The 13224-nt window shown below is 32.5% G+C and overlaps 1 protein-coding gene across 8 annotated transcripts in view; it reads right to left on the bottom strand.

The window, feature by feature from the left end:
• The window catches only part of SENP7 (SUMO specific peptidase 7), a 120730-nt gene that overhangs the window by 25170 nt on the left and 82336 nt on the right, over positions 1–13224 (bottom strand). For all 8 annotated transcript variants that reach the window (XM_019648355.1, XM_019648356.1, XM_019648357.1 and 5 more), the window contains 6 exons: positions 12469–12587; positions 8493–8674; positions 7078–7417; positions 6078–6235; positions 4905–5051; positions 652–685 (listed from right to left, as the gene is read on the bottom strand). In XM_019648355.1, coding sequence (XP_019503900.1) covers positions 652–685; positions 4905–5051; positions 6078–6235; positions 7078–7417; positions 8493–8674; positions 12469–12587 — 980 coding nt within the window. The remainder of the gene's footprint in view (positions 1–651; positions 686–4904; positions 5052–6077; positions 6236–7077; positions 7418–8492; positions 8675–12468; positions 12588–13224) is intronic.

Here is a 13224-nt window from a genome sequence, read left to right as displayed (position 1 = left end):
ACTGTCTATCAATCAATCACCTATCTATGGCTCTAACCATTTATCTTTTATATACCTACCTACCTACCTTACTATCTACCTGTCATCCATCCATTTTATTTTTCATTGTATTTTAACTGACTTCTTTACAGATTTCTTGCCGCACTACCCACAATTGTGCTAAATTTTATTAGCTCCTTCTTTTCAAACCCTTGTCTCTCTTCTCTCATATTTCTTTCAATTCTTTTGTATTTTAATCTTTCCTACAGACTCATCACTTTAAACTTCTTTCTTTCCTCATACTGCCTCCCTTTTTATCTTGTCCCTTTCCTTTTGTCTTCCTTTTTTATAGCCTTTTTCTATATCTTTTCTCACTCCACTTCATTCCATCCTTTTTTCTTTCTTTCTGTATTCTTACCCTGCCTATATATCCTGCATGCTGTCTGCCTTCCTTTCTTCTTCCTTCTTTCCTTCCTTACCTCAATCTTTCCTCCCTCTCTTCCTTCATCCCTTTATCTTTCCCTCTTTCCCTTCCCTTCTATTCTTCTTTTTTTTACTGGCTTCTGTTTTTAAACATTTTTCGTTTCATCTATGTCTCTTGGTCTAACACTTTCTCTTTGCATCTATTTACAAATTACAGCGGAAAGAAGTCATAAGACAATGATAGCTTACCTTGAAATGGGATCTTAACATACTTTGGCGTGAACTAAAGGAAAATTACAAAAGCAAAAAATGAGTTACCACTCAAAATGTGTTATTTAAAATTTTCAAAAAATTTTTTAATCAAACCACAAGTACATACTCAAAGTCTACACTAGAAGTGTTCATGCCTATTTATCAATAAACTAAGAATATGTTTCACTATAAAGACTCGGTTTTATAGAAGTTTAACAACCCTGTACAAATAATTTAATTCTCAATATGCTCATTTATAAAAACAAGTCAGACTTTACTTATTTTTCAAAAATGTTTCTTGAAATAAATCCCTCTCTACAAGCTCATGAATTTCAAGTTTTTTTAATTTTTGAAGAAGAAATAAGACGAAGTCCAGAAGAAACTCCCAAAAGGCCTCACAAGATGTCACTGACTTTGGTAAATAAACTACAAAACAGAGTTTGATTCTTGGCTTTGTTGACATTCCCAGCATTCATCTTTCTTTGTTCCATGTTACAAATGCCCTTCTGACTGAGGAGTGAGCAAGGTTCTTGTCTGCCAGGGCACTAATTTTCCCTAGGTCCCTCTTGTATATATCTGAACCCCTTAAGTGCTGCTTTTATAATAAATTTAGGAGCACCTAAATCTTACATGTACCATCTAAAATAGGTGTGTGCTTTGACATTTGTTTTTCTATTAATACCAAATTAATTCATGCTTATTTATTTATTCTTTGGTTAGATTTCTCTTTTGATCAATACATTTATGAAATTGTTGACCAAATCAGGGGTACAGTCTATGAGCACAAACAAAAAACAAAATCAAATATGGTTTTAGTACATGGGTACCTAAATCAACTACCAACAGAGTTCCAGATAAACAAGGTTCAATGAAACCATAGGTTCACTGTGACTCCATTTCTTTTGCCCATTTAAAAATTATGTCATATTATAGTTTCACAAATATAAAATTTATATTTCATAGAGTAAGTTAGCCACTAAAGCAAAATTCAAGCAAAATGGCATACGAGTCAAAAGCGGAGCTTCGAGTTCAAATCCTGCCTATATTATCTCTACCACTTACACAAATATTGAATAGCAAGTAGATAAACTTAGGCAACTTACTGAACTTCTCTCAGCTTTCGATAAGACATTTAATCAAGGGGAACTATTATCATTAGACATTAACATCTGATTATGTAATCTAGTTTAATTTAGTCAAATTCACCTTATTATTCTGTCACTTTCACACAACTACTATATATGTTTATGTGTATACATGTGTACGTGGTATTTTCCCGTACCAAATTCTAACATATTCCACTGGGTCTTTAATGTCATAAAATATATCTTAGCAAATAAAAATAACTAGCTATAAAAAATGAATGTAGGGGTGTTTGCTGTTGAAATTTTATACTCATTACTATGAAATTACAAACTAGAAGTAGTGCATCTATATATCTTTGCCCTCTATTTTTTCTTTATTCTCTCATTCGCCCACTGTAAGTATTTCTGTCTTATCACCTTTCAACTTGGTAAGGATCTAATACTCATTTATACCTTTGTATGATGCCTAAACCAACATGTAACCTCTCCCAAAGGCAAAGCCCTATTCCCAGCAAAAATTTAATCCCCAGTTAAGAAAAGGAGAAAAATGTTTCTGTGGAATAAGGTAAACCCAATTCTCTGAAATCATGTCGCATCTATTTAAACTCAACAATAAAGCTGAACATAAGAACTATTTTATAACTTCTAACAATAGCCAGTAGATTTCTCTGAACATACTATGTACTCAAACATTTTCCTACTATCAACAAAGTTGAGATATAAAAATGAAATGTTCACATATACTGCAGCATTCTTTACACTAAAAAAATAATAATAATAAATATCCAACTATAAGAAAATGGCTCTGACTTATATAATAGTTTACCACTAAAGGTATTTTTCTAGCTCAGCTAAATTGTAATTATCATGAGAATGAGAACAATATCTCCAGGGTCTACAGCAGTACATAACAGACACTCATTATACATTAGGAAAATGACTGAATTTAATTCTCTAATATATTTACCCCCCAAAAAAACGTTCTTTAATTTCTAAATTACAGAGCATCATGAACTTTGTCTGAAAAAGAACATACATTAAAAGTCTTTTGAAAAATTTGAAAGTCTTAAGACTTTTATTTTTAATTATTTGTAATTTTTAAAATTGCTTATGCTCTCCATCAAAATATAACTACTTTAATTTTTGCAGAATTCCTCACATGCATATATTTTACCTGCATATATTTACTCTGATTGACTACTTTCTTATAATTAGACATTTAAGCTTTTTACTTTAATTATAAGTGTTCCAACAAACATGAGACAAATTTTTAAGACCTATTTTATCACATTTATTGAATATTTGCAAACCCTACTATTTGTAATAGCAAAATACTGGGAGAGCTGAAATGTCCAACAGTCTGGAATTAAGAAGAACCCAAGTATGCCAAAACAAGTACATTAATTAAATTAATTTAATATAATCACAGTGTATCAAAACAGTATATCATACCCTTTTGTTTTAAATATATATATAGTATAAAGAATATAGAATGATATATACTGTAGAGCTATTGGCAGTTGTCTCTGGATAGCAAGATTATAGGTGTTCTTTTAATTATTCCTTTACTCATTTCTAGTTTTTTGGGTGTTTTCCAATAATAAGCCCACCTAACTGTGTAATAACATAAGTAATACATTAACTAATGAAAAACACATTGTTGAATAATTACTTTGGATTTTCCTCCCCAGCTAATCAATTATTGTCATATATTTAAATTACCCCCATTTTTTGCCATTAGAAATAATTCAGCAAAAAAATGGTTAAACCTGAAATTAAAATAAAAAAAGCAAAACAGGAAGGGAAATTGTGAAAAGTGAACAAAATTCCTTTAAAAAAAATGTAAAATCACCTCAAGCACGCCAAACTCATTATCTGAAAACTAATGACCACAGAATATTAATTTTACACTGAATGGCTCTTGTGCTTTTAATCAAAGTAATTTTAACTATATCACAAGCTACCATTAATGTAGTTCCCAGAATTTGTTGGATTTGTACATGTTTACTTTTTTGGGATCAGGTCTTCCCCCTGCAATGGTCGCCGAGTAAATATCTACTTTATGTTTTAAATCATATACTGTCTTCTCTGTGAAGTCTTGCCTGATTCTTCCAGACAGAGATAGGTAGTCATTCCTATATGCACCCTTCATGTACATATTTCCATTGAACATTTTACCATAATGTGAAGTAAATATCTACTTATATGTTTGTCTCTTCCATTATACTACCAGTTCCTTGAAAGCAGAGACCATGTCTTACCATTTTTATACTCCTTGCCCTATTCCTAACACAGCGAAATATTAATAAAATTTCTAGGAAAATTTCTAGAAATTATAGAGTTCTAATTCCTAGAGTTATAATCTGATGTAATCAATTCAATTTCACTGAAATTTATAGGGCCTACTTAGGTTTGAGCCATTTATGGAAGGATAAAAGGGAATAAAAGCATGGCTCTTCATCAGAAGATACTTAAAGGCTAATAATGGAAAGTCTCAGGCAAAAATATAAAGAACTATAAACACATAGAATAAATCTTACAGCAGTACACAGTAAAGAAAGAAGTTAATTCTGGCTAGGAAGGAGAAATCAGAAAAGATTTCCTGAAAGAGGAAGTATTTCAGGTAAGTCTTAAAAGATGATTAGGATTTCAGCAGGCAGAAATGCTGAAAAAATATAGAGAATTGAATAAAATCCGGTCTGGCTTTCATATACAATATATGAGGAGGAATAATGAAAAAAAAGTGGAAAAATATGAACAGGAACTATTCCTGGAGATCCTTAAATAACAAGTTTAGAAATTTGGAGAACTCAGTTTATAACAATTTAAACCAGCAAAATGAGATTTCTTATTTGTGCTCCCAACTACACCCTGAGTAAAAATATACTTTACCACCAAATTAGTTTTAGAGCCCAAAGAATGTCAATGCATACTACGTATAATTTTTTTCATACATGATTTTCATTATAGTCAGATCAAATATGATTTTAGAAATCCCTTCCCCAATTAAAGACGTGTTTCAAAGTATGAATAATGACATATTTAAAGTGTCCCATATAAAATTATTCTCAATTCTATTTTCATTTGCACCAAAAAAAAAAAGAAGACAATCTGAGAATACCTTGTCCAAGATCCAAAACTTAAAAAAAAATTAAATGTACTTACTGTAACACAACCCTTAGAAGCTCCTTTTATTTTGCCAATATAAACAGAAGTAAATATAAAATCCAGTTGTCGATCTGTCTCATTACTAGATGTAACACGGGAAATGTTTTCCATGACAGGATTATATGGACATAATTCAGATGAAGCCTAACAAGGAATAAATTATAAAATGCATATAACACTATTATATAAATGCTGACCACAATTTTCAAAGTCAAATACTTCTTTAAATTATTATTAATGAAGTCAAATACTTCTTTATTATTAATGAATGAAATTGAAGAATTTTACACTGTTCTTACTGTGAAGAAATAATTACCTAGATTATTTTTTCTTAAAAAGTATATGATTTACCTTGGGAAAATTACTCTAAATAATCAATAATTATTTCTTAAAAATAAGATAATCAGAGGCTGGTAATATGAATGAATACTGAAAATAAATTACTTGAACCTTACTTTAAAGCTATACTCTTCAAAGTACTATGTCAAAAACACAATTGGGGGACATTAAACCACAGAGGCTTCCATTTATTATTTTCTGTAAGAAGGGAGAACAAAGGACTTAACAAACTGATAGGTTTGTGACACTGTTCTAAATCTTTCACGTTATTTCATTTACTACTTGAAATAATCTTGTGAGGTAGCTATCATTATCTTCATTCATCATATGAACAAACTCAGGCTTAAGGAAGTTCAGTGACTTGTCCAAATGGCTGAGCCAGGATTTGAACACAGGTCTGTAGATCTCCAGAAGCCATGCTATTTCCTCTATAGCATGCTGCCTTAATAGCATACGAGGAAAAGGAATAATTCCAAAGTAGATATAAGACTACAAGACCAGACAGATAAATATTGGAAACTGTTTAATTCTAGAAAAAGTTTTGATAAAGTAATTAACATCTAATGTGAACCATTAAAAAAAGAAAAAATATTCAATTGAATATTTAGACTGGAAATATATAAATAATGAGAAAAAAACGGTATAATGCTTTTAATTCAAAATAAAGACAATTATATGTTTCTCTGAAATTAATATGAAAGTAGTCTTAAAATTCAAACTAAGAAAAATTGGAATTTTTATTACAATATTCTCCTTGATGAAACAAGAGATAGTCATTAGCCAATAGGGAATATTTCACTATTTATCTGTGAGAAGGCAGAAATAAATTACCTGTGCTGATTGGCATGTAATCAGTGGTAATTCTGACAATGCTGATTTAGAAGTACTCTCATTTTCATTAGTGATAGCATCGTCTTCCTTAGGTTGTAATTTAAGACTCTCTGAACTTTTATGTTCAATTGGTCCTTCTTCATCACTGGAAACAACAACTAAAAAGGAAAAACATATTTTTTAAATGTCACAATAATCATATATCAAACAGAGAGCTTTCTAATTCATTAAAATTGCAATATATCTTGAATAATCCCATTAAATTTAATCATCTACCTTTAGTCAGTTTTGAAACTGGCCTATCATTCATTATCTAATTTATACTAGTTATATATAATGTTTCCATATCAGTGCTATTGTGTAGCCAGTTACCTGAAGGTTGAAGGATGAAGACATTTAAAAATGAATACGACCAAGAGAACTTAGAAACAAGCTCTAGCTCTAATAATGTATTGTACCATCACTCTGAATTGTAATTTAAATCCTGTTACATTAGTTGCTTCCAGGAAGGAGAAATGAATGGCTAGGGTAAGACGTGGGATACTATTCATTGTATATCTTTTAGAACTTTTTATGTACAATGTGACATCAAATACTTGACAATTAATTAAATCAAAATTCATGACAATAATTAAATAGCTCTTAGTCTCTCTGCACTTCAGCTTCATCATTGTCACTAAATGATAATAATAATGGTCCTTACAGAATCTTTTAAAACAGCGGTTCTCAACCTGTGGGTCGCGACCCCTTTGGGGGTCGAATGACCCTTTCACAGGGGTCGCCTAAGACCATCGGAAAACAAAAAGATGTTTACATTACGATTCATAACAATAGCAAAATTACAGTTATAGAGTAGCAACGAAAATAATTTTATGTTTGGGGGTCACCACAACATGAGGAACTGTATTAAGGGGTCGCGGCATTAGGAAGGTTGAGAACCGCTGTAAAATCTACTGATGAGATAAAATTAAAGAGTCATTACAATCCTCCTGTTACTTACTTGGTTCAGCAGATATCAGTGATTGGTTCCCTTCACTGTGTTCACTTAAAACCGATTTTTCTATTGTGTTCAAGTCACTCTCCTCTTTTTCAACCAGGGTAGAATTCCCTGCAGTATCAGTGGAAAGCGAGCTCTCAAAAGTTTCAGTGATTGAACAGTCAGGGACGCTTTTGAGAGCAGCGCTCAAAGCCGACTCCTGACTATTAAGTGAGGATAACTTATTAAAATCAGTTTCTACAGGTACAGGTGTAATTTCTTCAAGCAGTTTTGGATCTTGATAATGGTTTTCACTTGACTTTTCAAATTCAGTGGACACTGTTGAGTCATTTTCTTGTTCTTTCTGAACATAAATGAACGCATACAAAAAATTAATATTTTTCAAATTTGGCTGCATGAAGAATTTTTTTAAGTTTAAATTCCTAAAGAAGAATATAAAAGTAAAAATAGTATATCATTTCTATAACTACAGGGATAGAAAACTACACAATTATATTACATTACTCTTGCCAGTGTCTCCCAAGTATAAAGATACAGAGTTTGGTCTATCCAATCTGATGCCTAAACATTTTTAGAAGGCTGGAATGGTGAGACTCCCATATTTATAAGTGCTTCAGATGGTCTCCCATGATCTAAATCAACTTTAGAATGAGAGGAACTTTTTATTGTTTTCTTTTACAAAAGTAATTAGGCCATGACATCATGTGACTAGTAACAAGAGCAAAAAATTTTAAACATAAGAGGATAACAATATGAAAAATTATGGAAATCAATCATTGCCTTCAAATCTCTATTACTGTATAAATCTAAATCATTTTTGTAAGTCAAAGGCACTGCAAAGTCCTGAAATGCTTTGTGAATCAAAGGAATCAAAAGCTGTCTTCTTATAGTTTTGTTAATCATATACTAAGTCTTTGAAAATAGGAAATGTATGTATTAAATATGATAATTCTTTACTTACAACAAAATCCCTAAACTCTAGATAAGGAGAAGCTTAAAGAAGTTGGTAAATAAATAACTACTGGTAAAAGAAATCTGGTAAGAATTTTACAAGCAAGTGAAAAAGCAATTAGTTAGACAGTACAAACAGTATTTGGTTAACATAAGGGAAAAATAAAACAAGTCTGAATGATATACACCAAACTACTAAGTAAGGAGTGGTATCTGGGGAGGAGAAATTTTAACATTTTACTCATCCGTAATATTTAAAATTTGTTCCAATAACTGTATTACTACAAAAAAAAAGAGAATTAAATTATTTCTTAAAAATAAAAAAGAGAATTAAAAAAAAAGAAAAGAAAAGAAAAGAAAGAAGTCTAATGACAAAAGCAGAAAGCTAGAAAAACATTTGGTCACAGTCAATTCATTTTTATCATGGCACAAATTATTCCATATGACAAATAAATACCTCTACTTACTGTCTGTTCTGCTGACTTATATAAAGAAGTACAATTATGAGAATCACGTAAATTACTTCTAAGCCTTTTTTTTCTCTTCCTGGAAATCAGAGTGGATTCCATTTTTGAATGAGAATATGTATCATCCTTCTTTCTGCTCCCTTCTTCAAGATGCTCACAACCTCTACTTCCACTATTGAGCTCTTAAAAAACAAGAGACATAAATATAACCAAAAAATACAGCAAGAATCCCTTTTTGAAACAGCATCAAAATTGCTATGCCACTTCCATAGCTAATTTTAAAAAGAACTCCACTGTTAAATTCTGATACTGACATGGATGGATATAAAGAGATACCCTATTTTAAATTACATACACAAAGTGAATGTTGATTGTACAATAAATATGAGGAAAATATATCAAAAAGGAGTATTCTTTAGTTACCAAAACAAACCAATCAAACCATGTTTTACCTTTTACTATAACTTCAACTGTAATACAAAACAAAAAAGGTTTTAACAAACTTTGGGGAAAAAAAGACCATGGAAAATTCATGGTTTAAAGCTTTTTGATAATTCACTGTGATCTTAGAAATTTGCTGTCTTTTTAAAATGTAAGTTTTCCACCAAGTTTTTAATAACTTGAAAGAGCAGAGCATTGATCATTGCTCTTTTAAAAGGAGCCAAAATACCTTTCCTTAGCTTCTGACTGTGATACATAATTGTTCACAAGACTATATCAATTTGCTTCAGTTAGTTTCTTCTGTTCAAAAAAATCACTAGGGCCGGCCGAGTGGCTCGTTGGTTAAGAGTTGGCTTGGAAGCGCCAGCTCTGAGCAGCAGGGCCGCTGGTTCGGATCCCACATGGGCCAGTGACACTGCGCCCTCTACAGCTAAGATGGGGAACAACAGCTCGATCTGGAGCTGGGCTGCAGTGAGTCACTGGAGATGACGTAGGCTGCAGTGGGGCTGCAGTGGGGCTGCTGTAAGCTACCGTGAGTGGCCGGCAGCCAGTGTGAGCTGCTGTGAGCCACTGTGAGCCACCGTGAGCCGCCGTGAGCGGCCGTACAATGGCCGGTGACCGACTACCTCATCCGGGAAGAGCGCAATGATAATACCAACATGGGCCAGTGAAGCAACGTCCTCCACAACTAGACTAAAGAACAAAAGGACAGCAACTTGTCTGTTCCCCTTCCCCCAATTCCCCAGCGCTGTTCCCATCCCCCAATTCCCCAATAAAATCTTAAAAAAAAAAAAATCACAAGCCTGTCATTTGAAGTCTCCAATAAATTTACTAGCCTACAAAGAAGGAAATGCTCCCTTTTTGAAGTCAAGAAAGCATTATTTTGAAACTCATGGCAATTATTACTAAAAATGCTTAGTATGTCAGTTATCAAATGTATGTACTATACAAAAATACCTTCCAATAGGTTCTACCTGGAAATTACCATGAATTACTGTGCTTTCTGAAGCTATAGCATACAAGTACAAACTCGAAGTTTACACACAGCAAATCTCAAAGCTCCTTCCCTGATCCCATAACTTATAATTCATGTAACACTGACTAGTCTGACCTCTCCATTCACTCAAAGTTCTTTCAACACTACACCCCTTCTCTTCGAACTACTCTTGCTCTTACTCTAGCTTCATAGACACCTAATGACTAACATTCATAATCTCTTTACTGTTGTTTAAAAGGCAGGCATTGGGACAGGACTAAGGGCAAAAACTTCAAGACAGTCAACAGTATTCCAATTTCCAAAAAAAAATACTCTTTATTCCCTCACTCAGGAAAATAAAATCCCCCAAATCAACAGAGTATTTGGGCACCAGCTGAGTGGCACAGTTGGTTAAGATCACAAGATCTGAGCAACAGGGTCACTGGTTAGATTCCCACCTGGGTCAGTGAGCTGCGGCCGAGCTGAGCCACCGCTGAGCTGCCAACAGGTGGCAGGATGGCTCAGCTGATGAAGCATGTGCTCCTAACAACAAGGTTGCCTGTTCCAGCTGGTGGGCTATGCCCATCCGCTACTAAGACTGAACTTGGCACCTTGAGCTGAGCGGCAGCCGATGGGCGACCAGATGGTGACTGGACTTGGAGCTGAGCTAGCTGCACCCTCCACAACTAAGATTGAAGGGCAACAGCTTGGCTGTTCTCATTCCCCAATTCCCCAATAAAATCTTAAAAAAAAACAGAGTACTTTGAAAAGCACAATAAATTTTATTTGTAATTATGTAAACTGTAAAGGTAGTCAAATACAATTTCTATACATAAAAACTGTATCAAATTAAAATTCCAAATATAAATACTATAGCAAGAAGACTTATGAAAGGAAAGTGGCTTGAGAAAAACTCTATTATACAGGAATTTTCTTTTAAACAGTTCACCATTTGCACATCAACCAAGACTATCTCATGGAAAACAGGAATAAATTTATTAGATAGAGCTAGACACTGTAAAACTAGGATTCCACCTGCATACTATATACAACTTGACTTGCAAATATTACTAGTATATAAAATCAGAGATGAAAAAGTCCTATAAACAAAAAATATTAAATATTTCCCCAATGTTTTATTTTTATAAAAGCAAATTTCACAAGGCAAATTTAATGTACTACAAAAGAACGGTATACCTGGGGTTTAATTAAGAATTCCCATTAATTTATGGCCTTTGTGTTAAACAACTGGTATTAAACATAATTATCAATAGGATGAAAACATAATGAGTTTTAATAAAGTTTTAATACCTATATTTTCAGAACCTTCAGGGATGATACTAAGAAAATATAATGCATTTCTATTGTTACGCATTTTTTTCCCTGCTGTATATCTAAAATTCCACTGTGACATTTTACTAATACCGAAGGGCACAAATCAGAAAGCTTTTTATTTAACTATTCCTACTTTATCTAGAAAAGCAGTGAAGTGTCAGGGCTTAACAGTGTCTTGATAGTATCTGAACTGAACCCACTTATACAAATACTTATATTTTTACTTGATAAGTAAAGGTAATTGTTTCTGGGAAAAGCACAGTTCATAAGAAAAGAAATGTCTTTCATTATATGCAGATAGTACTTAGTGACTAATTGGAAGATTATGAATAGAGTCACAATGTTTTCTCTGAAAATTGCCCTCATAAGAGTTGCAGCTGGGTTTTTGTATACATCAAAGTTATTAGTCTAGTTTCTTTATAAGTTTTCTTCTTGTATAGAAAAGGCTACTAAAAATGTGTAAATAACTGTGTTTCAAAGGAAGTACAAAGAAATTTTGCATAGTGTCATTAAAGGACCACCTTTTCTTACAAATAATTTATAAAATCATACAGAAAACAAAATACCTCACTAGTTTGAAGCTATCAATAATCCAAGAGACCCCTGAAGATGTTAGTTTCCCATCTGACTAATGTAGTAAATTGTTCTGGTGCAAATTTTTGTAAATTGTTTTAAAATCTTAAAAAAGAGACAAAGAAAAAGAGAAGTCAGCTCATTGACTCTGCATGCCAGGAGGCCTACAAAGAATTTTCAGTAGTCTGGAATGTATTTACCTTTAAAAATGCTAATAGTGGCTTATACTGGCATCCTCCTAGAGTTGAGAGAAATTCTAATGAATAAAGAATGTATTTGACAGTAGGAGGAAAGACACTGGGAAGCTAATGATAATAATCGAGTTAGCAGTGATATCAACTCCCAAACATATCCATGGAAACACTTAGAAATAGCTAAACTAACATTATATCTTTATAGGTATATATGCCCAGCCCCAACAATAACAACAAAAATCCAAATTTACTTATGAATTTAGTAAATGAATCAAGAAATATATATTACAACATTCAAATAGTAAATTTAGCCATTTTCTTTAAGTAGCTAAATAATCTCCCTTTATTTTCACATATCTTTGAAATGTAAAATTAAATAAAGTTATTTACAATTTTAAAATTATTATAAAAGCAATACACAAAAATTCAAATGACAAGTTTTCTAAGGTTAACAAACCTTTAGGTTGAGTATCAGACACTACAAGAGAAATGACATCATCATCTCTTCTCTTTTCTTTGGTATGTGCAGCCTGTTTTGCATAATTATTATCTACTGTCTTACTTTGTTGTGAAGCCCTGGAAAAGAAAATATTATATTCAATTCTTCTAAACCCAAATGAATTTTGAAGCCAGCTGGCACATATGCAAGATAAAAATCAGTAAGTTACAAATACAATCCCACATAGAAGAGCATATGATCTAAACAATAAAAAAATAAATAAACTAAGATTTGAGAAATGAGTTCTCATCCCTTTTCTACCTTTAAATTCTCCATGTTTCTTGAGGGGGAAGAGGGGAGGGAGAAGATAACCACACCGCAGAATTCTACACATGAGAAATGAGCAAAAGAATAATACAAAGAGATCTAACTAAAAGCAAACAACCTCACTTTACACCTCAAGGACTTAGAAAAAGAAGAACAAATGAAGCAGAAGAAAGGAAACACCAAAGATCAGAGCAGAAATAAATGGAGACCAAAGAAACAATATAAAAGATTGACAAAACTAAGATATAGCTTTTTGAAAAGACATACAAAATTGACAAACCTTTAGCCAGACAAGCTAAGAAAAAAAGAAAAGACTCATAAAAATAAATAGGAATCAAAGAGGAGACATCAAATCTCATACCACAAAAATACACAGGATAACCTTATTCACCACATCTGGCATCATACAACTTCTGGCTCTTCCTCAAAGTCACAATGACCATGAAA

The sequence above is a fragment of the Hipposideros armiger genome, unplaced genomic scaffold (genome assembly GCF_001890085.2).
Source record: "Hipposideros armiger isolate ML-2016 unplaced genomic scaffold, ASM189008v1 scaffold_125, whole genome shotgun sequence".
NCBI classification, from domain to species: domain Eukaryota; kingdom Metazoa; phylum Chordata; class Mammalia; order Chiroptera; family Hipposideridae; genus Hipposideros; species Hipposideros armiger.
Note: the sequence above shows the minus strand (reverse complement) of the source record. Positions and strands in the feature narration are given on the sequence as shown.